This window comes from Meles meles, chromosome 17 (genome assembly GCF_922984935.1).
Source record: "Meles meles chromosome 17, mMelMel3.1 paternal haplotype, whole genome shotgun sequence".
Lineage (NCBI taxonomy): Eukaryota > Metazoa > Chordata > Mammalia > Carnivora > Mustelidae > Meles > Meles meles.
The window spans coordinates 2,454,147-2,479,222 of record NC_060082.1 but is presented as its reverse complement, the minus strand read 5'-3'; the positions used below and the strand labels follow the sequence as shown (position 1 = coordinate 2,479,222).

Genomic DNA, 25,076 nt, shown 5'->3' with positions numbered 1-25,076 from the left:
GGGAAATACATATTATGAAAGGCAGATAATACAGGAGAAGAAATGCTCAAATTAACAATTGAAGCATTTACCTTTTGTATCTAGAAATACAAGAGCAAAATAAATCCAGAGTAATTTGAAAAAAGAAAATAAGACAAGAACAGAGAAAATGAAACTGATAAATCTAATAAAACATATTTACAAAAAACCCTACACTTAATATCATCCTTAGTGGTCGAAAACTAGCTTTTCCCTGAACACTGGGAAGGAGGCAAAGCTGTTTGTTCTCAGCACTGCTATGCAGCGTTCCCCTAGAAGTCTGATCAGTGTGATACGACAAGAAAAGGAAATAAAATAATATACAAATGGGAAAGGGGAAAGAGAAAACCTGTGTTTATTATGGACACTGTTTATATGTATGTCGGACAAAAAATCCCAGAGTTTCTACAGAAAATTCCCAAGACTAATAGGTGAGTTCACCAAGACTGCAGGATACAAGGCCACAGGGAGGGCAGGGACCCATCATGACACTAGTCAGGATTTGAACACAGATTTAGAACTCTGTGCTCCTGGTCCCGGGAGCGCACTGAGGCTCCCGAGTGCTCTGCAGACACGGACAGTCATCCAGTCCAGGTCCACGGAATGGGTGAGAGAGTGGGACGGGGTGCAGAGGGCAGGGAGCCCCGTGTGGCTCTGTGGGGGGTACCGTGGCCTCGTGTACGTCCAGTCCTCACCCCCTCACTGTCCGGACTGCACTGAGAATAGGAATCATGTCCAACGTCTGTCACCCACCGTGTGCTGTGTGGCTAATGACAACATCACCACCTGCTGGAGTTCCTGCTTCCCAGTGCCTGGGACGTGGTTTCTCCCTGCTCCCCGCCCACCAGCAAGGGTGAGCTGTAGGGACCCCGGAGGGAACAGAGCTGAGCTCAGAAACGGACCACACGATTCAGGGACACAGCCCTGCTCTGCCAGCGACCCAGATGGGACAATGTTCTCAGACACTTCGAGTCCTCCTTGCTACTGTGATCTGCATGTTTGTGGGACAGCCCTGGTTCTGACCAGACAGCTGCACGGCTGGAGGCTGGTGTGTGTGTGTGCATGTGCTTGTGTGTGTATGTGTGTGTGTGCAAGCACCCTCCTGTATGGACACTGAGGTTTCAGGATGAGAAGCTTCTCTTCTTTCCTCTGATCTGAGGGGATCTACCTGCTTCCAGTGGATCTCCAGGCTCAGCTGCGAGATGGAGGGGAAGGGGCATTTGAGACCCACTTTGTCTTGCTTCAATTACTAATTCGGGCCAATAGCGGGCTGCTTTGTCACCTACAGGAATGGTGGTAGAGCATGGAAGGAGAGAAAGTGTGTCCCTTACCAAGAGTAAGAGACAGTATTTTTCTAGGGCTCAGGCGAACTATTCCCAGTCCCCCACACACAAAACATGCACTCAGTGTCACAGAGCCATCCCTCAGTGAGCAAGGACAATTACAAATTCTCATTGTCTATAAATAGCTCTCAGCACAAAGCTGACAGCTAGGGGTGCTCAAGACGGACCCAGGACAGATGCCGTGAATTCACCATGGCTTGCCCCAGAGGCTGAGGGTCTGCAAGGCACTTTGATGTCATACAGATGAGGGGGACAGGGGGGCTGTCTAGGGTTGTCACATAGCAGAGGCTGAGTGGTCCTGGAACAGGTTTGGACCAATTTATTTACTCAGTTTCCCTGATCTACCACTGTGTGTGTCTCACGGGGAACTTGTGCACAAGGATTTAGCACAGAAAGAACTGCTGGACCCATCCAGTCCTGCTCAGAGCCGTCGGAGGTGGAAGAGGCAGGACCAGAGCTGTGGGCGTCATGCTCACGAGACAGGTGTCCCCGGGGCAGGAGTCTCCTGCTTCTTCTAGTTAAATCACGGTCATGTCATGGCCTGGCCTGCGGACCTCACTGTAGACAGTAGTGAGAGAGTTCTCTTCTCGATGTGGAATGTAGACATACCCTGGAATGCAGACGGAGGGTTCCAGGAACAGCTGAGGGACGCAGAGGACCCAGAGGAGCCCCCACAGACCCAGGGCTGCACATGACCTCCCCCAGTGCCCAGCACTGCATGGACCCCAGGAGAATGTCCTTAGTTAATACTGTGTTGTCTGGAAAGGGTTACAGAGGCCTGGAGACCAAAGCCTGCAGATGACTGGGATTGACAGGCCCACACCCAGGCACAGAGGGACTTGGGAGAACCCCGGATGCCTCCTCCCCCAGCCTCACCTTGTCCCTGCGGTCTCCAGATCCCCTGATAGGTCTGATCTGCGTAGTGGATGCCACCATCTGGGTCCCTGGTCTCCTGCGATCTTGCCCCTGAGTCACACACAGATGGAGCTTGAGTCTCAGCCTGGAAACCAGTACCCTCCCCCTCCATGACCCCATGGCCATGGCCACACCTGCCAGCCTCCTGCAGGGTTATTCCTTGAGCAGCAAAATGCAGGACAAAGGGAACCCAAGGTCCAGTAAAGGAGGGAGGTGTCTGGGTACAGGAAGGAAAGTGCAACCTACCTCTCCCAGGCTCCAAGTTGTTTTTCACACATGTCTTCCAAAGGCACATCCCAGCTCCGAGGATCAGCAGCAGGACCGCAACAGACGCCAGGATACCGGGCAAGTGGGCAGCACTGGTCTGTCCTTGCGCATCTGTTTCCATCGCACAGAGAGTGACGAAGGTTGAGGCAACAGAGAACTGAGGACGCCCATTGCAAGGCACATGGAGACTCTGAAGGGACCTGGTCAGAAGCTCGAGAGGGAGGAGCAGGGCAGGGGCTCTCACTCAGCCAGTTCCTGAGCTCCTGCTTGGGCCCGGGGTGTTGAGAGGATCTGGACATGGTGCCCGCCCTTGAGGAGCCCCTCAGCAGGGGGAGGGCTGAGCACATGCCAGAGGCAGCCAGCCAGAGCCATCCCAGGGCACTAATCCTTACAGCTTGTACCCAGGTCATCAGGGAGGGCCTCCTGGAGGAGGTGATGGCCAAATCTGGTTTTGAGGGAGGAGTAGGAGATTGCTGGATATTCAGGGTGGGTGAGGCATCCCAGGATGGAGAGTCATGACCAGGAATGTCTGTGACAACTCCCCAGTGCTTGGAGCTGTCTGCACCCACTTGACCAGATGGGAGAGGGACCAGGCAGGAGGACCCCGATGGGAGAATAAGAGGGAGGCAGGAGCCTCTTTCCAGAGAGCCCAGGGGGGCCTGAGCCATGATCTGCCTCTGTGGTCAGGGATACTAAGACAGTAGGTCCCCAAGCAGCTGGTGGAGGAGGGGTGGAGGGGCGAGAGGGCTTACAGGGATCCAAGTCATTCATTCCTTCATTCAGGGACACACTGACTGTGAGCAAAGGGCCCGAGGCCGAGGCTGGGACAGGCATTCAATGGAGAAGCAGATATGGCCCCTGCCCACCAGGGGTTCAGGCTGCACAGGACACTAATCCTGGGCCAGAGCATTAGCTCCCAGTGTGGGGCCACTGACCACTCCTTAGAGGAGACGAAGTGTGAGGGCAGGACAGCAGCAGCTCCTGCAGGGCCCTGAGCCATCGAGGCTGAGGAGCCCCCGTGCAAACTCTCTTCCTGCTGGGACTGCCCCCCAGCATGCGGTCCTGTGGGACTGCCCGGGTCACAGGCCCCTAGAGCCAGCTGCAGGTAGGGGTCCCTGGATGGGAATAAGTGGGGAGTGGAGGACTCCTGACTTGGAAGGGCTGAGGGCAGAGGGAGGGGCCTGAGCAGAGGCTGGCAGCGGAGGAGAGCGGGACACATCGGGACTGAAAGCAAGCAGGTGGGTGTGATGTGTGTCCGTGAAACCAGAATCAGCCAGAGGAGCCCCAAGTCCTGAATCCTGCAGGAGTCACTGGCCCAGACCCCTCTGATTGCAGAGACCACGGACACCCCTAATTCACTTTTCCTCACAATCTCCCTAGACACACTTGAGATGATGCTAGATTCTGTGTGGACCAGCAGGGGTGAGGGGTGGAGAGCAGCATGGGAGGGACACCAAAGGGTAGAAGCAGGTTGGATGTTCCTGCCAGAGTCCTGGACTGGGTGACCAGGTGGCAGGGGGTGACATAAACATGGGGGACAGAAGCCGAGAACCCTCACCCTGGGTTCCCTGAGCACCGGGATAGCCCTTCTCCTCTGACAGGTGCACTCACCACGGCCACAGATGTCCCCAAGGTCCAGGGAGGCAGTTTTCTGGTCCACCTGGTTGCTGACCACACAGGTAAGGCTGGGGCTGGGCCGGCTCAGGGGCAGGTTCACAGCCAGGGTCCAGGGGTTGGGGGCTGGTCCTGGGGCCGGTCTCTGCTCCAGCTCCCTGGGGAGACCCTTGTTCTCCCAGGACACAGTCAGGTCCTCCTTGGTTCCCGTGGGGTCACACTCCAAGGTGAAATTGCACCAGCCTTGTGTGAGGGACAGAATCATGGCCCAGATCTGGGGAAGGGGCACAGGCTCTGGGACGGGAGGGACAAGAGGACAGAGTCTCAGTGAGTAGACAACATCACAGCTTCTCCCTCTACTGCGGATTCTCCCTGACACTCTGGCTTCCTCCCCCTAAGGACAGTGATTGCATTTTATAGATAACAAGAGAATTGACCCAAATATCCAGCAGGTACCCATAGGGAAGGGAGCCACTGAGTTCAGCTCTATGTGATTCACTAGGCTGAGCACGTCTTACAAATCTCCCACGAGAAATTAGATGCTGGAGTCATCTGCCTGAAACCCATTAACTCCAAGAAAGTGATGTGTCCCCTACAGGAAGGTTAGGTGTGAGACACAAGGATTTGTCCTGGTCCAGGGCCCGGCTCTACTCCTGCTCAGATGGTTCCAGGGACCACAGAGCCCGTGGTGCAGACGGCCACCGGCAGCTCTGGGAGCCCAGAGAGCAGCCCCAGGCTCCCCCAGAAGAGACCGCAGTGGGGAACACAGTGGTGGTTCCAAGGTATGGACACTCCAAGGTGGTTATAACAGGCACTGAGCTTGGGGTCCACCCAGGAAGACAAGGGACAGATGGACAGTCACTCTTGGGAATCTCCAGATCCTGAAGCTGTGAAGGCCACTCTCTCTGAGGCAGGACGTCTCCCTGTGCAGGGGGAAGGGGTACAGGGAGAGAGAGCTTCTCCCTGAGGGTCTGAGGAGGGGTTACCCTATGAATTCTCCTCCATCTGTGGAGGTTCAGAGCTGAACCGTGGAGTCTGTGAGTGAGCTGACTCGGGCTGGCCTGAGAAGGACAAGGGGACAGGGCGGGGAGAACGACACATGGGATTCCAGATCCTGCTAGGTGACGAGTGTCCCCTAATCATGGCCACGTGCTGGCCCTTAGAGCCTGCAGGTGTCTTAGGTTCTAGGGCAAAGGGAACTGAGGCTGAGAACCAGCTGATGTTAAACTAGAGATGGTCTGGACTCCCCGGACAAGCCCCATGTGATCACAGGGTCCTCACAAGTGGGAGGAGGCAGGAGAGGAGGTGGGAGGGAGACGGTGTCAGAGGGGCTCATCCCCCCTGTGCCACCTGTGAAGGGGGAGGAAGGGACCACGATCCAGGGGGTGTGGATGCCCCTAGAAGGGGAGACAGGAACAGAAGTGGATTCTCCCTGGAGCTTCCAGAAAGGAGCACAGCCCTGCCGACACCTGGACCTCATGGCAGAGACTCTGGGGTCTGACTCCTGCCCTACAGCCCAGGAGGACCCCGGGAGGGGGGGGTGTGGTCAGTCACTGCAGCACTGGACAGTAAGAGTCCCATCAAGGACCCCGAGTCCTATGGAGACAATGAGTGTTATGGCAAAATCCCCATTTCCCCCATTCCGTGTTCCCTCCTGAAGCACAGACGTGATTTATCCCTGGTGTGAGTCTCAGCTCTGCCTGCATTTGTGGTGACCTCACAGCATCAAATTTCTGGGAGACGATCGAGTCCGAAGGCTGCGGTCTAGAAGGAATCCTTCAAGCGCTCGGACACTCCGGGGACAGAGGAAGGGGGTCAGCTGTGGGACTGGGGGAGGGGCCGCCACGTACCGTAGACCATCAGGTGGAAATCCTGGTCATATTGTCTTCCTCTCGTATAGGACTCTCGAGCCCGGTACAGCCCACTGTCCTCAAGGGTCAGGTTGTCAATCCTTAGGGTCATTATGTTGAGCACATAGACCCTCTTGTGGAACTTGTCCTGGAAGTTGACCCATCGTGGAACATCTCTCCCAGGAAACACATACAGCATGACTATGTAATTTGATCTGGATACGATGCCCCAAGACATCTTCTCCAGCTCAAATTCTGGAGGTAATTCTGGATTTCTGATCACTTGAAACAATACAGGAGTTCCTTGAGTCCCCTTCAGAGTAACAGGGATTCCAGAATTGTCCACTGCAGACTCACGGGCTCCAGGACTCTGGGTCACAGCGCTGCAGACACCTAGGGCATAGGACACAGAAAACATGGGTGGTTTTCACATTAGGAATAAAGGCGAAAACCCTAGAACCATCTTCCTGAAATCCATCCCATGTGCCCCCTGGAGTCTGGGAGGGCAGGAGAGTGTCATGAGTTTGGGGCGAGGCTGGAATCCCTCCTGGTCCCAGGGGAGCGTCCCCTTGAGCAGGTCACGGGAAATTGCTCACCTGCACTGTCCTGACCCCTGACAGCGAGAGGACGAATGTCAGGAGGTCTCCAATTCAAAGCACAAAGTGCATTTCTGCAGGAGGCAGCTTCTCACAGGGCTGCAGAAACCCCTTGCGCCCACAGGCTCTCCAAGCTCTGCCCTGGAGGGGGTCGCTCCCCAGGGACTCGCCTCTAAGGAGCAGAGCACGATAAAGACCCGGCTCAGGAGCAGAGGCAGAGACAGGGGATGGCCCGAGGACTGCAGGACTGCAGGGCTCGAAGACGCATCCCTCCCTCCTTGGAGGCCGGAGGAGTGACCACAGGTGACCCTGGGTTCTGGGTTCTGAAGGGGCCCAAGCAGGCTCCCTGGCTGTCAGTCCCCGTCAGGACGCAGGATGAGGACAGGAGAGGAGGGAGACACGGAGCAGAGGCCTCAAGAGAAGCCACAGGACAGTCCCATCCAGGGAGAAACCCCCAGTCCCAGGATATCACAGCTGGAGGGCCTTCAAGGGGATCTTTCACAGAGGAGAGGCTCCCTCGAGGGCAGAAGGGGGACTGGTCTAGGTCACACAAGGCAGAGCCAGTCCTGGAGCCTCCTTCCCTCTCCCCCAGGCCCCTGCTTCCCGTGCAGAGAGCGGCCCTACAGCCCTCCCCCTGCCCTGCCCTGCCCTGCCCTGCCCTGCACAGGGCTCCTCCCCCCAGCTCTGCTGTCTGGTCAGTGGACTCTGAGCAGGTCTGGGGTCTCACCCCCCGCTATTGTCCCAGGAGAGGAGACTCAAGTACTCAGTGGGCTTTGGCAGGGAAGGGACTTGGGGCTACCTGGGGGTTAACTGGCACCTGCTGGAAAGGGGGGAACCCGGGAGAGAGGAGGCTCAGCCTTCAGGCTGTGGGGGAGGAGCGGCCCAGAAGCTGGAAGCCCCCTCAGGACGGGAGGAAGACACGACAGTGCTCAGATCTGCAAAAGGTGCTGACCCCAAGGAGGGACAGAAGGTCAGGGGCGGGGTGGGTGTGAGCAAGAGAGTCCGAGTTTATTTAAATTAGATGAAATTTGACTTTGAACCATCAATGTAAAAATTTGTCCATTTCCCTCTCTCTTATCCTTCTTTTCTTTCATTCCTAGATTATCTTCCAACCCTGCTATTTATGGAAGAGAATTCTGTAATCTCCCGTTACGTCTCCAGCTAAGTCAGATTGAAAAGAAGAGAAAAACTACATTTATTGAAAGGAAGTAATTTTGTTTAAAAAAGGGATCTCAATGCCTTGCGAAGCTCACTTTCTAATGAGTAATCTCCCTATTTACAAATGCCTTGGGATTCCAGAATTTCCCTAGAATCCCTGAAGGCACGGAGGGGCTGGTATGTTCACACCAAACATTACAAACAATAAAAGCTTTCCCTACTCTCCTCAGAATTCAGTTCTGAGGATCTTAGTGTTTTCGCCTTTGTTCTTATTTCATGTGTTAACACAGAAGCACACGGACTCCGATGAAGGAATGACTGGAATTAGGTTTCTGACAGGATGACTTAATTGAGTTCTGTTTTGGGACCGTCTCTGCTTCCTTCCTGTCCCCCCACCCAGGTCACCCCCACCCAGATCAGGTCAGCAGTCTCCCGTTCCCGGCTCACCCCTACACACAGCAGATGGTGCAGACCCTTGAATTCTGGGGGATCCTTTCCTTCCTTTGCAAACAGAATGTCACTGGATTCAGGGCCTCATCTTGCCCAAGGAGCCAGACTAGCGCAGCCCCTCCAGCTCAGACAGGGGCTCTGGGTCGGCCCCTCCTGCACACAGCAGCTGCAGAGGCTGTCGCTCCCCTGTGCATGGTGTGGGGGGGTGTGCCCCCCACCTGGGTCCCCTGCAGCCGCTCCTGTGTCTCCTCCATCCTCTCCCCAGGAGCCTCTGAGCTCTCCTGGCCTCAACCCCCTGGGAGGGGGAAGGGATTCCCTTCCAGGCAGCGGGGTCAGGGTTCCCAGCCTGGCCTCAGCCCAAAGCTCCCTTTGTTCCCTCTGTCCCCCCCGGGGCTCTAACCCAGCGCACCTTGTGTGCTCCATCATCACGGAGCTGCTCATCTGGTTCTTCAGCACAGACCTCAGCCAGCCCGGGAGCGCCTGCCTCCCTGCCCACCCCGAGGCCTCCCTCCCAGGGGCCCGGGCCACTCACTGAGGAGGAGGCTGGTGAATCGCAGGAGCCACGAGGCCCCGCACAGGTGGGGGTCTTCTGAGCAGGCGCCCATGGCCGGCTTCTTCCCCGCTGGCTCCGCCTGGGCCTGTGAGGAACAGCTTGGCTGAGAAGAGCTCCAAGCCCTTCCCCACCCCAAGGGGGGGTGGGGTGCTGACTGTTAGTTCCTGGGGCACAGCTGGCCAGTCTTGATTAAACCGTTCCCATCTCTCCTGTTAGCTCAGCACCCGCAGTGGCCGCAGGAGATAACTGTAGAGTAGGTGTGGGAACAGCCGCCCTCTAGAAGGCCCGGTGCTCACAACCAGCCTGGTGGTCTCCCCTCCCCAGCCTGCACCCCTAGGACCCCTGACCTCTGTCCCTGGGCTCCCACTCAGCCCCGGCCGCCCTGCTCGCCAGTGTCATCTGATGGCCAGGCACAGAGTCCCCTCCTGGAGCAAAGGACATGGGGCCTCTCCTGCTTTGGGCCTGTCCTCTGTCTTTACACCATCTCACGAGTCACATCTCCTTCATGATTTTCTAGGAACCTCACTGTCAGGTGTCACGGTGAGAAGCTAGGAGCCCGAGAACAAAGCACTCCTGGGAAGTGTCTCCCCCACACCCCAGGGCACACACGGGCATGTCCCCACTGCTGGTCCCCAGGGCTTTGTCTGCAGCCTAGGGCCGGCCCTGGCCCCCACCCCAGGACCAAGCCCACCCCCACAGGAGCAGCCCCACAGCCCCCCTGCCCTGTGAGGCTCTGCCCATCCCTCCAGCCCTGGGTGAGCCGTCTCAGGGTGAGAACTGTTTGCTTGTGCAAACCCCACCTTCGGGTGGGGCACAGGGCCCAGGAGGGAGCCCCAGCAGCTGCAGGCCGGGACCCCGGAGGGTCAGCCTGCACACACTCCATGCTGGGGCAGCCCCGGGACTTTCTACACCTGCAGATACTGATCTCTGTCCCCTCCCGCAGCCCTGTGCAGCAAGACAGCTCGGGTCACCAGGCTTCCATGTGTCCAGGCCTCTGTGGTTCCCAAGCTCTTTCCCTGTGAGGGGCAGCAGGACTCAGGGTTACCGTCCATGTCACAGATGAGCAAAGTCAGGACCCGTAGGTGATCTGATGAGCCCCCGGTCTGGATGCCGGGATGAGGCAGAGCCAGACCCAAGTCTCAGACCTCCTTGGCCACTGGTCTTTCCAGAATCAAGTTCACTGCAGACCTTAAGAAGCCACACTGAGGGGGAGGGAGGTCAGGCCTGACCCAGGGCAGCCTCTCTCCTGTCTCACACCCTCAGGCAGAGGACAGAAGCCTGTGGCGGCATCTCTGCAGCCTCTGAGGTCCACAGCGGCCCTTTGCCGACCACAGCCGCCCCCTGCACTGGCTGAGTCACTCCCGGGCCAGCACCACCCGTGCGGCTCAGACCCACAGGCTGCTGACCTGAGAAGCAGCCCAGGCTGGTCTCCCAGGAGGGACCAGGACCCTCAGAGACTGTGAGCCTGGAGAGACTGGTGAAAACCGCCCTCCTTGCTGGGGCATGAATGTTGTCCTCCTGGGGGTCTGGTGGTCTGGCTTCCCGGAAACCTTCCCTTGCTCTTAACCTCCCATCAGTCATTCCAACGCCATCTCCTCTGAACCTGGGGAGGCCCAGAGGTGCAGAGAAGGCTCCTCCCTGGACCAGGCCCAGCACTCCTGCAGGGCTCTGCCAGCCCAGCTTCCTGGGGACCCCCGCCCAACTGACCAATCTGTCCCTCCTCTGGGCTTCCTTTACCCCTGGTCTCCCTGGGGGGTCTGGCCTGGACAGTCCTCAGCATCTCTCTTCCGTGGGCTGGGGACGACAGAGCACCACACCTGCACCAGCCTCTGCCCAGCCCAGAGGCTCAGACACACCACTCTGCCCCAGAGGGGAGAGGGTGGGCTCTGCGGATCCCCACCTGAGTCCCTGAGAATGAGCCTCTCCACGGGACCCAGGAGGGGAAGCCCCCGCAGGAGGTAACTGGGAAATAGCTCCCATTCAGAAGCGTCCAGCCCTGACCCTAGAGACCCGAGAGAGGGCGCCCCACGGTCCCAGCCTGCCTACCTGCACCTGCTCCCTGGGGTGTCCTGTAAGGACAGTGGGGGCTCACATACGTGCCAGATAAGACCAGCAGCTTTCCAGTAAACTGGGCGTGGCAACCATCCATGCTGTCCCTTCAGCAGTGTTTACTGAGCACACAAGGTCCCCCGGCAGCCCCATTCACTATCTGCTGTCGTCCCTGAGCCCAAGGTGGCTTCCCAGGCAACCTACTCACCCAGCCCCACCCTGAGACAGACACTCCATCCAAGGGCTGCCGCTTCCAGTCGGGGAACGGGAGAAGAATTAGGCACAAACAAGTCAGCTACAAGAGACTGGGAGCAGGGGACGACAGCCGGAAAGACTGCCGCCCTGAGCGGCTCCACAGTCTCACTTTTATTAGATAGAAACAGCAGCCGACAGAGAACCGCTGAAGGGCAAACATTAGTCACATGTCTTGGGGACAAACAAGAAGGAGGATAAAGCTTATAGTTAACCAAGCACGTTCAAAGGACTCATTTAACTAACAACGGGCGCTTCTGGAAGAGAAAGGAGCGGTAACGGAAAAGGGAAGCAGGTGGTATTTCGTTCCACCCTGAGCTGACCGGGCGTCCCCAGCTGCCCAGCTTCATGGTCGTATATCGTCCGTCTCCCCAAAGACCTGTTGCCAGTATATGTTTTTCTTAAGGCCGTATCTAAATGTGCTCAGTAACTAGTAAAATTCTCCAGGGGCTATAGTTTAAGTAACACATTGTTCCGAGGGGCAGTTGCAGAGGGCCCCACAGAGCTGCTGGGGAAGGCAGGGAGCTGTTCTCTGCGGGTTCTCCTGGGGCCCTGAGCAGTCAGGTACGCTGTCACCAGGTAAGGGCACGGTTTATCCTGCCCTGGGCAGTGACCCAGACCTTGAATACCAGGCTCAGCCCAACAGCAGTTGGGTCCAAAGGCACATCCATGCCAGCGTCTTGCTGTCTAGCGGAAACAAAGGCAGGCACATTGTCCGGCTCAGACTCCGGTATCTGCTCTCAGACCCAAGAAGACAGTGAGCACAAGCACTTGAACCTGACCAGCATCTGTGCGCCCTTCAAGGACTGCGGCCCTGGAGTGAGCTGGAGGTGGACGCTGTGAGCTGTGGGTTCCCAGGGGGCCCTGACCCATCCCCCTGCTCCTCCTGGGCCCCCAGGCAGCGGGTGCTGCTAAGTGCTCCCGGGGGCTCTTCAGCAACAGGAGCCCCGCCTCTAGCATCCCCGGTCCCCACGGGGCAGACACACCCACCTGTGGCTCTGTTCACAGGACCCCCTGCACCCCGGGCCACGGAGCTGGGAAGGAGGCGTGAGACCAGCACCTGGCGGCCAAGGCCACCTCCAGCTCGCCCCTGTCTGCGGGGAGCCTGCTGTGTCCTCGGGCAGGACGTGGTTTTCACACAGCCTGGCCCCCGACACCAGCTCCGGCCTCATCAGCCAGGCCAGCAGGCTCCCGGGAAGCAGCAGGGAAGCTCGCTGTGTGCGGCCGCCTCCGCAGGGCTCTGGAGAGCAGCTGGGACCCCACTTCTCTCCCACCTTGACTCTGAACCCGCCTTCGGTAAGCAGAGTGGGGCTCCTTGCTCCTCGCCAGCCCCCCCACCGACCAGTCTGCGGGGCTCAGGTTCGGGTGGCCTCCCGGCTCCCTCCCAGCGGCCTGGCCATGCTGAGGGCGCACAGCGGGTCCGTCTCTGGGAGCCCAGTGTGCCGGCGGCCCGGCTCCGGGGAGACACAGATGCAGACGCCCTTCCCGCTTCCACCGCGAGGCTGAGCCCCTGTGGGCAGGTGAACCTCGGCCTCCTCTGCACACGGGATCAGCGGGCATGGCAGGTGCTCCGGGAGCTCGGAATAAATGTGGGGCCACCCCCTCCCCCGTCAGCTCCTGCAGACGCAGCGTGCCCCCCTGCACCTGCACCCTCGGGGAGAGCGCTGAGCCGGAGCCCGACCATGTGGACGTGGGGGGCTGCGGGGGTCCTGGATTTGAGGGGAGCAAGATGGGAGAAGAGCAGGGAGCCCGTGTCTACACAGCCTTCCTCTCAGCCCGCCTGTGCAATCGCCTGCTTGGCGGTCAGCCACTCAGCCACCTCGGACCTCTCCCCCTCGCGTCCCCACATCTGACCCATCAGGAAGGCCTGTCACCTCCAAAGTCTTTCACGAATCCCCCACGTCCCGCCCCTGTCTCCATTCTACCCACAAAGAACCTGGGGCTCCTCTTGTTAAACTGTCCAGGGCAGCGAAGCCAGGACGGGGCGGAGCCGCATTGGAAGCCTGGGGCTTTGGCGCCAGATCTCCCGCCTCTGAATCGAGGCCAAGCCACCAGCAGCCACCAGCAGCCCCTCTGCAGGGTCCTCTCCCAGGCTCCCCCCTCACCACGTGACCCTGCACTGTGTCCTCCACGCACGCATGGCCACGGGGGCCTCTCAGCACGTCTGCTGAGCCCCCGTCCCACCCAGAAAGATCCAGCACTCCCAGGGGCTCCGGCTGCCTCCCCCACCCTCCCTGCTGCCCCCGTCCCTCCCCTGCAGCCCCAAACCACTGGCTGCTCCTCCAGCACTGTGGGCAGGCTCCATGCTCCGGGCCTTGGCGCACCTCACCTCTGCCTGCAACATCCTTCCACCTACCTCCGCGGTTCCCACTCACCCCGGCTCAGCCTCTGCCACCTCCCCCGGGAGACTCATTTGAGCAGCAGCTCCCAGGCCTGACTCTGTTTCTCGTGTTCCTCCCGCTGGCACCCCTGACCTCACGTCTACTCGGCCACTTGTTTAATTCCAGTGTCCCCAGAATACAAGTTCTCGAAGGCTGGGGATTAATTTTGTGCATTCTCGTGCCCCAGCAGGAATGCCTGGGTGGCTCAGTGGGTTAAAGCCTCTGCCTTCAGCTCAGGTCATGATCCCGGGGTCCTGGGATCTAGCCCCGCATCGGGCTCTCTGCTCAGCAGGGAGCCTGCTACCCCCCCCCCCCCCGCCTGCCTCTCTGCCTGCTTGTGATCGCTGTCTGTCAAAAAAAAAAAAAAAAAGGTTCCACAATCTTAGTTATTAAAAAAAAAAAAAAAAAGCTCAGATTCCAGAAGCAGACCTGCCTCGGATCCCAGCTCTGCCCTTACTGGCTTCACGATCTCACAAACCTTAGCAAGAGGCACTTTGTTTCCACCATCTATAAAATGGAGGTACATTTCGTATCTATTCGATGAATTAGTAGTTATATCTTCACACCTTGGAAAGGTGACTCATTCACAATAAAAGCAAAACAGTTGAGCTATTTTAGAATTACAGCTATTTAGAATTAAATGCAATTGATTTAACCAAAAACATGCCATATATATGTTAGTTGGAAGGAGGAAGGTGAGGGAGAGCCATGGAAGAGAGGAAAAGCCTCATCTTTCTTGACGGAAAGCACATGATGCCTGAAAAGGATCTGAAAATAGTAATATAAGAACATTATTTTTAAAAAATAACATGTTTCAGGGGCACCTGGATGACTCAGTGGGTTAAAGCCTCTGCCTTTGGCTCAGGTCATGATCTCAGGGTCCTGGGATCGAGCCCCGCATCGGGGGGTCTCTGCTCAGCAGGGAGCCTGCTACCCCCCCCCCCCCCGCCTGCCTCTCTGCCTACTTGTGATCTCTCCCTGTGTCAAATAAATAAATAAAATCTTTTTTAAAAAACCATATTTTAGAAACATGGGGTAAATGCCATAAGAAATTGTTAAGAGTTGAAAGTGACTACCCTTGCAGGGGACTGACGGCTCCTGCTCATCCGGGACTCTTGGGCTCGGGTTTCCTCACTGCGGACATTTCTGAGATCAGGATACATGTTCCCACTGACATAAAGTACTGATGATCCCCGTTGGACAATGTAGACACATCATAGATACAATGTAGCCATTTCAACAATGTAGCGGTTATAGACACAGTGTAACTCTGAGAAACACAAAATTTAGGACTGGCTCCCCTGGAGCAGAGGGGCTGTGGGACAAAGGGGTGGGAGGGAGACTTTCTTTCTGGAAACATTTGCTCCAGTTTTCAATCATACATGTACAACATGAGCTTCCTCATCAGGAGCTCTCTGCCCAAGAAAATATAAAACAATTTATTTCCCCTGTGTCGTTAATTTTCAATATTTGAGCTAACAAACTTCAGAATGATTTTCTTGAAGTAGACTCTAAGCCCAGTGTGGGGCTCGAAATCGCCACCCCCAGATCTAGAACTGCCCGCGTTTCCGACTGGGCAAGCCAGGTCCCTAGACAACCTTTTAAATTAGATATTACTTGCTGAGTACGTAATGCTAAAAACTGATTCATGTGGTTTTCATTTAATCTTTGAATGGCTTGACGAGGTTAGTCCTATCAACATCGTCACTGGGCTCAGCAGAAATGGGAGGCACAGAGAGGGCAGGTGACTTGCCCAGGGTCACACAGCCTGGAGAGGAAAGTCAGACAGGAGCCAGAGCTGTGAGTGCCCCAGGTAGGGACCAGGCCGGTAGTGCCCTCAGGATTCCTGGCACCCCATCCTTCCTCTCAGATGTCTCCACCTTGTTGTCTCCTTTCTCCCCACTTCCCCCCCGCCCCCAAACCAGAGGATCTCCCAGTTTGGGCTCCTAGTCCCTGATTCCTGGCCGCACCTTCATGTCTGTACCAGGGCCCCCGGTCCACCTGCCAGGCCCTCCTTGTCTCTGGCGCCCCCACCCCGACCTGGCCCTGTGGTGGGTCTGGGAGCAAAGGGAGAGGCTCCGCGGCCCCGCCCCGCTGGGCAGCCCCTGTGCCCCCCAAGCCTGCCTGAGCATCCCCCCTCCAGGCCCTGAGCTCAGGCACCAGCGCCACCTGGCGGCCGAGGTCCGAATTGCCGCTAGAGACTCCTGCAAAGGAGCCCTCCCAGGTCAGCTCACCTGCACACACAGGTCATGAGCACCTACTGAGTGCAGCACGTGGGGAAGCTGAGTCGTTGTCCTAGGGGGGCGCACAGGCTATCGGGAGGCAGAAGCACAGACCCTTCCAGGGGAGGGGGAGGATCCCCCACCCAGAGGCTCCCGAGCATTGACTGTCATCCCGGGAACTGGAGCAGCCCAGGGACGGAGAAACAGGGCAGGAAGGGACTGGGAGGAGGGCCACAGGATGACCCGTCAGGGGGCGGCTGGGTGCACGCGGCCAGCAGGTCGGGGAGGAGCTGCGGGCAGGGGCAGACAGGCGGCTCGGCCCTGTGGCCGGGTCTCTGCTCCTGACGGCCGGCCGGCAGCTGTTACCGGAGGACGCCGCTCCCTGTGCTGTGGGGGTCCTGCTCCCCAGTCTGCAGGAGCGAGTTCCGAGGGGGCTCAGCAGCTGGCCAGGAGTGGCCCTGAAGTTCACCTCCGTTGAGAAAACAGGCTCCTCGTGCAGGAGAGTTGATCGTGGTGACAGCCTGGTGGGAAGGACAGATCGGGAGGGGGTAGCCTGTGGATCCTTGTTGTGTCCAGGTCTCCCCTCACAGGCTTCCAGGGAGGTTAGGGGAGAGGGGGACCTCGGCATGGGGGAGTGGAGCAAACAGGCGGAGCAGGAAGACCCCAGTCCCTCACGGCCCCTCCAGCTCTCTGATTCAGGCCAGGGGGTCCCTGTGAGTGGGGGGGCGGGTCACATGGCCAAGCCCTAAGACGATGGCCTCTGAGGACAGGCGCCTGCAGACCCGGTGACCGCAGGATCCCGCAGCAGCCAGGGCCTGGTCTGCCATCCACTGAGAACAATCCCAGAGGGGAGAGGGGAGAAGCCAGGACAGCCCACCTGTGGGAGGCTGTGCCAGGCCACGCTGCCCGGGGTGACGGCCAGAGAGCTCGGCCACTGAGATGCCAGGACTGTGGGCAGGTCCATGTCCCAGACCCGTGAGCATCATGAACGTGGACAGCACTCGCAGGACCAACAGCTCCCTCCTCCCTGACTGTGCGTCCCAGTCCTGCTGGGGGCCATTCTGGGGCCTTGTAGGAAATCCAGGCCCCTGAGGCCAAGGACACACGTTCCATCCTGTGTCCTCAGCTGCCACACGGGCCCTTCAGGGAGTGGGTACAGAAGGACGTTTGCTGGATGGGAGGACGACTCTGCTTCCAGAAGCTTTGGGGTGGACCTGGGACAACTCTCCTCTGGACACTAAAACCCGATGTGGGTAACTGACCGCACCCGAAGCAACCTGGGATTCCTCCCACGGGCATCACCACAGACAAAGGGCCTCAGGCTCTGTCTGGTCTCATCCCGGGAAGGTGATCTAGACCCAGTCCCAGGCTCAGAGCCGTGCCTGCTTGAGCTCTGCTCCTCGGCCTCCCACCACCTGGTTCCCAGAGGTCCTGCCAGAGAAGGCTGCTGCTCCCATCCCGCACTGACCACCCCAGTGAGCACCTGCCTCACCCCTGCCCCAGCAGGCCCAGACCCAGGACCCGCTGCAGGCTGGCGGGGACCCCACAGTGCTGGGTGCTGGGCTCAGGGTTCAGCTTCCTCCTCTAGTGGACATTTCCCAGAGTAGGCGATGGTTCTGATGGTAACTTGCAGGACCTCCATAGAGCTTTTGCTCCAAAAAAGGAAGAAGGAAGCTGAACCCCGTGGTCATACGTGTTGTGAATCTCAGAGTAAAGGATGAAACTGATGTTCCCTGGAGCAGGGGCGGTGACCATCGCCGGAGGGATGTGGTTTTCGCGTTTCCATATTCATCTGACCTCGGCCCCCACCCCGTGTTGAGGAGCGTCTCTCACAGCTGATGCTCCCTGGATCCCACCGAGAATCACTGATGAGGGTCAATCGGGGGCCCGTGTGTGGACACGCTGAGTGACAGCGGCCGAGCTGTGCAGAGTTCTCCCAAGCCCTCCGCCCCTTTCCGCTGTCCCCATGGGCAGCCCCTGGGCCACAGGCTCCTTTCCCTGAACCCCTGTATGGTCACAGTAGCATGACCCCATCATGCAATGTGAGCTGGTTAGGGGGACCTGTCAGCCCCTGACGCAGGCCTTCCCCATGGTGGGCTCGATCCTTCCACAAACAGTGCAGGAGATCCTACTGTGCGCCAGCCCGCTGCAGTGCTCTCTCGCTCTCTCTCTCTCTCTCACACACATACACACACACATACGCACAAGTGCACCCAGGGAACCCTCTGCCTTTCTCCCTGTTTTAGCAGGGGAAAGGCCGTGCGCGGGAACCGCAGTCAATTCGGCGAGCAGGGCTCTGGATGACAGAGCAGGGTGGGGGGCTCCGCACCCGGGAGTGTGGTTTCCGGTTACACCAGGAGGTCAGAACACGTTCCCCAAGAAGGAGACTTCTGAGAAAAGACAGGAAGGAGGTGAGGTGTGACTGTGGACATCTGGGGGAATCGCTTCCCTGGCCCAGGTGACAGCCCGTGGAATGGCCCTCAGGTGGGACCTGCCTGGACTGTTCCAGGAGCAGGAGCTCAGTGTGGCCAGAGTATCCGTGAGCCCAGGCAAGACAGGTAGGAGATGGAGGTCAGAGAGGTAACGGGGCCCCGATCGGGTCCATCCTGACCTAGAATCCCAGGATGCCAGAGCCAGAGGGGCCTCAGAGTCGGCCCCATAACCCACCCCTGCTGGACAGGTGAGAAAACCAGAGCCCGGGGTGGGGGTGGGGAGGCACACCCAGGGGCACCGGGACAGAACTTGGCTCCCACGGTAGGGCTGTGCTGTCCTCCCTTCAAGTGTCAGGGACAGACCTCGTCCCCTTGGCCCAGGAAGGTGGGGCTGGGAGACCTGGGTGAGGGCGGCTGTCGCTGCGGCTCCTTCCACCAGGGGGCGCTGCTCGCACAGCTTTGCCCTCAGTCCCTGCACCTGCTGGGCGGTGCTTCCTGGGCTGCCCTGGCCCTGAGCCCTGACTGCAGCCCAGCCCCTGGGAGCGGCCCTTCCCAGCCTCGCTGCCCAGGTCTCGGGGTCTCTCTCTGGCCCTGGCCCTGGGAAGACCCCTGAGGGCGACCAGGCTGGTTTGCAGGGGTGAGGGGCGAGGAGGAAGGGCAGAGGAGGGCGGCCTGGGCAGGTGCGGGGTCACAGTCACCGTGCTGTCTGCCGCACTCCCTGGGGCCGGCTCCTGCCTGTCCCTCTTGTGTTTGCTGCTGCGGGTCCCCAGGGGCTCATCTGGAGCCAGGGAACTGGGCAGGGGGGCGGGGGTGAGGGCAGAGCAGAGAGCAGGGAGGGGGGGTGCTGACCGGGGGCCCTCACCCTACCCTACCAGGGCCACTGGGAAAGGAAGCCATGCCCCACCCCCACTCCCAGGGTCTGTCCCCCTCCAAGGGCAAGACCCTAAGGTGGGGAAACTGAGGCACTAGAGAAAAGTTCCCCTGCCAGCTACCCTCCTTATCTGCCTCTGTCGTGGGTGTGTCAGGATGAGACCACGCAGGATGCCACCCACCTGCTCTGCTCTCGGGACACACAGGTGGACCCGCAGGGGCTCAGGGTGATGGTATCACACACCTTCTTTACACTCTGGGCTCAGGTCACACCTGCCCATCACACGTAGCCTGCGGGGAGAGCAGAGGCAGCCTGCAGAGCCCCCACCCCCCTGCTGGACCGCCGAGGGCAGAGGGTCAGACGGGACAGGGCGATGGGGCAGGGGTCAGCATGCGGTCCCATGCCCTCCAGCACCTCCTTCTTTCTCCTGCCCCGCACCTGACCTTGCTCTCTGGGCTCCTGAGGCCTCACCCCCGGACCTGAAGAGTAGAGGTCACTGGGAGTCCCCGGCTGACCAGGGCAACAGGCTCCCGGTCTGAACTTTGGTCTGGTTTCGAAGTTGGCCTGAAGCCAAGAATAAGGTTTCTCTCTCCGTGCAGACTTCCTGCTGGTGCAGGCTGGGGAAATCCCAGAGACAGAACTGCCCCTGTCCCCCAGGGACCCACAGCGGCCCTGGCCTGGACCAGGGAGTGGCTGTGCCTCCCTGACAGCAGGGCAGAGGGGGGTGGGGCAGAGGGTGGAGCTGAGGTGCTCCGGGTGGAGGGGGGTCAGAGGCCGGAGAGCATCCTGGGAGTTACTGGGGATAGCCCAGGGCCAGCAGCCCAAGAGGGAGAGAGAGGGGGCCCCATCCAGGCTTTCACTTCCTACACATCAGGGTGATATGGCTCCCGGCCAGCTGCGGGGAGAGGGTCAGAGCCGGGAGGAGGGGGCGGTGGGGGCCGGGACACAGGCAGGGATGCCTGACTTGTCTGTCAGGCCAGAGCTGGCCCTGCCAAGGCCGGGGGAAGAGAGAGGAGGAAGGGATCGTGACGATGGGCCAAGGTGAGGGCGTGGACAGCTGGCGGGGCCAGCCGGCGCCCCTTGCTGGGAGCTGGTGGTCCCTCCTCCCCACGTCTGCCCGGTGCAGAGTTGAAGGATGGAGGGAGGAGGCCGTGGGTGTCCACAAGGCAGAAAGCAAAGCCCCCACAGGGAGAGAAGGCAGCTGAGCTGGAAGGGTGCACTACAATGGTTATTCTTGTCCTGTTTCCCTGGAGATCGCGTTCTGGGCCCCCTCGGGACAGCTGTGATGGTCTCTTCCTCCAGCAACTCCCGTGGACAGGCGAGGGGTCCAGGCCCAGCATCCCAGCCCCAGGCAGGAAGCCTCATCTTCCTTCAAAGACTATCCTCCCGCTTCTCTCCTCCTCCTTGGCAGCCAGCTGCCCCATCCTGGCCAAAGCTAGCCTCTCCCTCCCCCTCCTTCACCAGGAAGCTCTCCAAATAGACCCTCCCCACCCCCCATCCAAAGCCCCTCATCCTCACAGTGACCGGAATCCCTTTCCTTTCCTGGATGTCGACAGGTGGCTGTGCACGTGTCCTAAGTACTGTGGTTTCCTGGGTGTGTCTCAGGTCTTTCCTGTAGGAGCAAGTCCAGGGCAGGGACCTTGAGGCCAGGTCACGAGCCAGTCCACGGGTTCGGGGGAGGGAGCCATCAGTGGATTTTCACAGCCCAGAAGCCTAGGTAAGTGGCCCTTGTCTCTCCATCACCACCTGTCTCAACCTGACTTTTGCGTGTCCCCTTCCCCCACTTTCCTCTCTGACCCAAGCCAGCAGCGTCTCCCAACTTCCCTTCTGTACCGTCAGCCCCGTCTCCCTCCTGCTGGTCCAGACTTGGTCCCCGGAGTGGAGTCGTCTTTGCCTCTCTCCTCTGACATCCGGGACACAGGTCACAGGAAGCCCTACTTCCTCTGGAGCTCCAACCCCAGCACCTTGTTTCATTTCAGGTCAATTGCACCTTCCAGGCGGGGCTGACCTCAGGTGCTGGTTCTTGAGAGAGGAGTAAGGCAGGGCAGTCGCCCTGGAGGGAGTCACCGCAGGGCAGGTCCCACTGTAGGAAGTATTATCCTGCAGGCACCGAGGGCTGTGGAACCAGACAGCTGCGTGTCCTCCTGCGGCCGAGGAAGGCGGTGTGGACCGGTCTGTTTGCTCATGGAAGTCCTGGCTCACCAGTGACTGGCTGGGTGGCCTGGGACTAGTCACTTAACCTCTGAGACTGTTTGGTCTGCGACCGTGTGGGGATGACAAAAGCCCGCCTCACGTGGGGAGGGCTCGGCATTACGACACCTAACGGCTACTGGTCACCGTCCTCAGTGTCTGTATGTCTTGTGTCCTTTCCCCCTTGCTCCCTCAATGAGGTGGGCACACAATCATCTCTACCTTCTGATGAAGACACTGAGGCTCAGAGCTTACCAGAGCCAGGGTTTTCGGCAGGCGCCTCCTGACCCTACTCCGCCCAGCGCCCGGGGCTTCGACGGTCGAAACAGCAACTCGCGTTCCGCTCTCCCCCACGCCAGGCCCTGTGTTGACTGTTGGGTCCTTAGCAATGTGGTTTGAAGTTTGGGTCTGAGCACCCACGGCCAAGAAAAACCCTGGAGACGTTTTGGTGCAAAAAGGTGGATTTAGGGGCGCCTGGGTGGCTCAGTGGGTTAAAGCCTCTGCCTTTGGCTCAGGTCATGATCCCAGGGTCCTGGGATCGAGCCCCGCATCGGGGTCTCTGCTCCGCAGGGAGCCTGCTTCCTCCTCTCTCTCTGCCTGCCTCTCCGCCTAGTTGTGATTTCTCTCTGTCAAATAAATAAAATATTAAAAAAAAAAAAAAAGGTGGGGCGCCTGGGTGGCTCAGTGGGTTAAAGCCTCTGCCTTCAGCTCAGGTCATGATCTCAGGGTCCTGGGATCGAGCCCCACATTGGGCTCTCTGCTCAGTGGGGAGCCTGCTTCCCCCCTCTCTCTGCCTGCCTCTCTGCCTAGTTGTGATTTCTCTCTATCAAATAAATAAAATATTAAAAAAAAAAAAGGTGGTTTTATGAAAGCATGAGAACAGGGCCCGTGGGCAGGACAAGCTGCTCTGGGATTGCGAGAAGCAACTGATCATACACTCAGGAGCTGGGGCAGGTCACGACCAAGGAAGTTCCCAAAAGGACCTTCTTGTGTTGCAGGAGCTGCACAGCATCCTTGAGGCCTGGCTGTGGTCAGGCTAAGGCTGTTTTCCCCTCGGGGACAGCGGTAACAGTCAGAGAACTGGGAGTTCCTGGGTGAAGGTTACCCTCTGCCTCGCGGATTTGCGGACAGGCTGCAGGTTCGAAGGAAGTTGAAATTTATGTCCATTTCTCTTGCCTCTGTTCTCCACATCACTCAGAACAACACCAAAAGGCAGATACAACTGTCTCAGGAGGAAATCAAAGCTTGCAAAGGTGGCCTGAGCAGAGAAGAGGAAAAATGGCTAAACGTAGGTCTGTCCCTCCTGTGTCTCCAAATGACCTTCAGGTGGTTTCGTGGGTGACAACCTGGACAGTGACCCTGGGTCCCACACTCAGAAGGACGGGAACTGTGACACCAGCTCCTTCCTGGCCCGACCGCCCTGAGGGACCAGGGCTCTGTGGGGCCAGGCACCAAGCCTCTGTCACCCTGCTCCCGGCACCGTCACATTTGTGCTCTCCTGGTGGGAACACACAGAGTGCCCTTGGTCCCAGGGGCTTCCAGCCGTGCCTGGCACGCGGCAAGCGGGAGGCAGATGACCGGTACCAGTCGTGCAGCGTGACTCGCTCAGACAGTGGGAAGAGGGGAACGTGAGTGGGACAGAAAGAGCTGGAGGTTTGGCCTTGGGCCCGGACGCGTGGTTCCAGGCCCCTGGATCAGAGAAGGTGCTCCCGAGCGTCCGGGAGGCCCCCCGTTTCTCTGATGGCACCTCCTGCTTCCTGGGCCAGGCCTGCTCGCTATCTCTGGCCGCGTTCTTATCAGGCCGCAAACATGAGTGTGCTTGTCTGTTTCTGGAACTTTGCACAAAACGTTTGCTCCTAGATATTCTCTCGCCCTCCCCCTTCCCAATCCAGACCTGCCACCTCCTCCATGAGGCCTTCTGTGAGCAGCGCCTCTCCTAGCCTTCTCCGCTCCATTCCAGGCCATTCCAGGAGCCGCGCGACAGCTCAGACCTGCTGAGTCACGGCTTCCTGCCTTCTCCCGCCCACTTGGAGGAAGCCGGAGCCACATCCCCACCTAGAATGTAAAGTTGAGGACCGAAGCTGACCCCTTTGAAGTTCTCCCCGCGGCCTGTGGTGTCCGCATTTCTCCTGCTGAGCCCGGAGCTCCCGCTCTGGGCCCGTTCCCTCTGTCCAAGACAGCAAACCCACGCCTGCCCGCCCGAGTGACAGCAGGTGACCACTCAGCGGAAGGCTGAACCTCTGGGAGTCCGCGTCCCAGAAATTGCGAGATAATTATTACTAAAGTGCGTTCCTGTGCTCAGCCACAAGAGTATAGGAAACAGCACAGGCCCAGGAGAAACATTCCCCCAGAAAACAGCCCGGGAGAGCCAGGGTCCCGAGTCCAGCTCGACCACGGACATGACAGATGACCCGAGTGAGGTAGTTCGGAATTCAGCCCTCCCGGACTTGGGGTTCTGAGTGCCGGGGTGGGCCAGGGCCCACCGGTTCCAGGCTATGAGTGTGGCTGCACCCCCCAAAGGCAGAACTTCCGTTTGTCCACTGACGACCGAGGGAACGGAGAGCTGGCCGAGTTCTGGAAACCGCGTCTGGTCCTGCTGCCCGTCCTTTCTGCTCAGAGGCCTTCCGCCCTCTTCCAGCTCCGCGGGAGGAGAGGATAGGGCCCCCTCTCCCCAGTATGTCCTGAATCCTTGCGTGTCCCCACACGACCTTGTGAGCAGTGGAGCCCACCCCTGCAGGCGTGGGACACTCATCTGTCTGCTTCCTCCGGCCGGTGAGATTTCAGTCCTTCCTCAGCCGCCGTGAAGGGGTCGACCGCATTCTACAGGCGAGTCATTACCTCGAGGACTAGTTCCATGAGACACCATGGAGGGAGCCCTTCTGATCCCTGAAATTCCTGGTTCCCATTCAAAATATTGCAAATACATCTTATTTGGTCCTTATTTGGTTCTGTCTTCTATTTCTGCACAGTAAACCACCCTGAAATTTAAGACAAAAATGTCTTAAGAGCTATTTTATCATGTCTCAGGATGCCATGGGCCAGGGGTCTGACAGGACGCCCGGGGCGATTCCGCAACCCATCGCTCAGACTGCAGTTACCTGGCGGTCGCAGACGGTGCCTCGGATGGCCAGGATCTGCAAGATGACTTTTCTGCTGTGTGTGGCGTCTTGCCTGAGATGGTGGAAGGGCTGGGTGCCTTTCCCTGTCCATGCAGTCTGAGGTCTTGTATGCGCTTTCTGTGGCCAAGATTCCAGGGAAGGGGAGCTAGATCCCACGTCTGCAGGGAGGGGTGTCCGAGGGTCTCTGGCCATCATTAACCCCCACACAGGGCGAGCTGATGGGGACCCAGCAGGAGGGATGTGGAGGAGGGGACATGGAACAGCCACAGCCACGGCCACGGAGAGCTCCTTGATATGAAAGTTAAAGCTCCCCAAACACCTCAGCCCCCCAGGAGCCCCCACTTCTCTGTACCCCCACCTAGCCTGCCCAGATCCTAGGAGTTACCACCACTGGATCATTCCAAATCCAGCCGGGGGTCTAGAACTTGCTGGATGCAGACACCTAGCCGTCCTCTACTAATGCCCCATCCCTGTGCCCTAACAGCTCCTGCGGTCCCCTTCTGTCCAAAGGAGCTCGGACTCGGTGCCCACCCCACCCCCCAGCCTCAGGGACTGGCTCTTCCGACCAGCATCGCCCACTTCCATTTAATGGGCGCTGACTTCCTACCAGGGTCTGTGCTCAGTGCTTCAGAGGCCGTGGGACAGTGGCTCCTTATGCATTGGCCTCGCATTGCAGGTGACGAGACCGAGCCACAAAGAGGTCCTGCAGCATGCCAGAGCCAAGTGCAGAAGCCCAGGCGTCGAGCAGCGGGCCACACAGCCACTCATGGAATTCTCCACCATTTCGGCAAACTGC

At 58.8% G+C, this 25,076-nt stretch overlaps 1 protein-coding gene across 1 annotated transcript; it reads right to left on the bottom strand.

Annotated features, from left to right (window-relative positions):
• Positions 1 to 1,665: 1,665 nt before the first annotated feature.
• On the bottom strand, positions 1,666 to 10,743 carry LOC123927440 (SLAM family member 9-like). The gene is made up of 7 exons (XM_045982008.1): positions 10,665 to 10,743; positions 8,744 to 8,849; positions 6,008 to 6,400; positions 4,155 to 4,451; positions 2,523 to 2,654; positions 2,238 to 2,327; positions 1,666 to 1,971 (listed from the first exon to the last, which is right to left on the bottom strand). Exons 2-7 carry the CDS (start codon positions 8,814 to 8,816, stop codon positions 1,880 to 1,882), a joined length of 1,077 nt encoding a protein of 358 aa, XP_045837964.1. The 5' UTR covers positions 8,817 to 8,849; positions 10,665 to 10,743; the 3' UTR covers positions 1,666 to 1,879.
• Between the last annotated feature and the right edge of the window lie 14,333 nt (positions 10,744 to 25,076).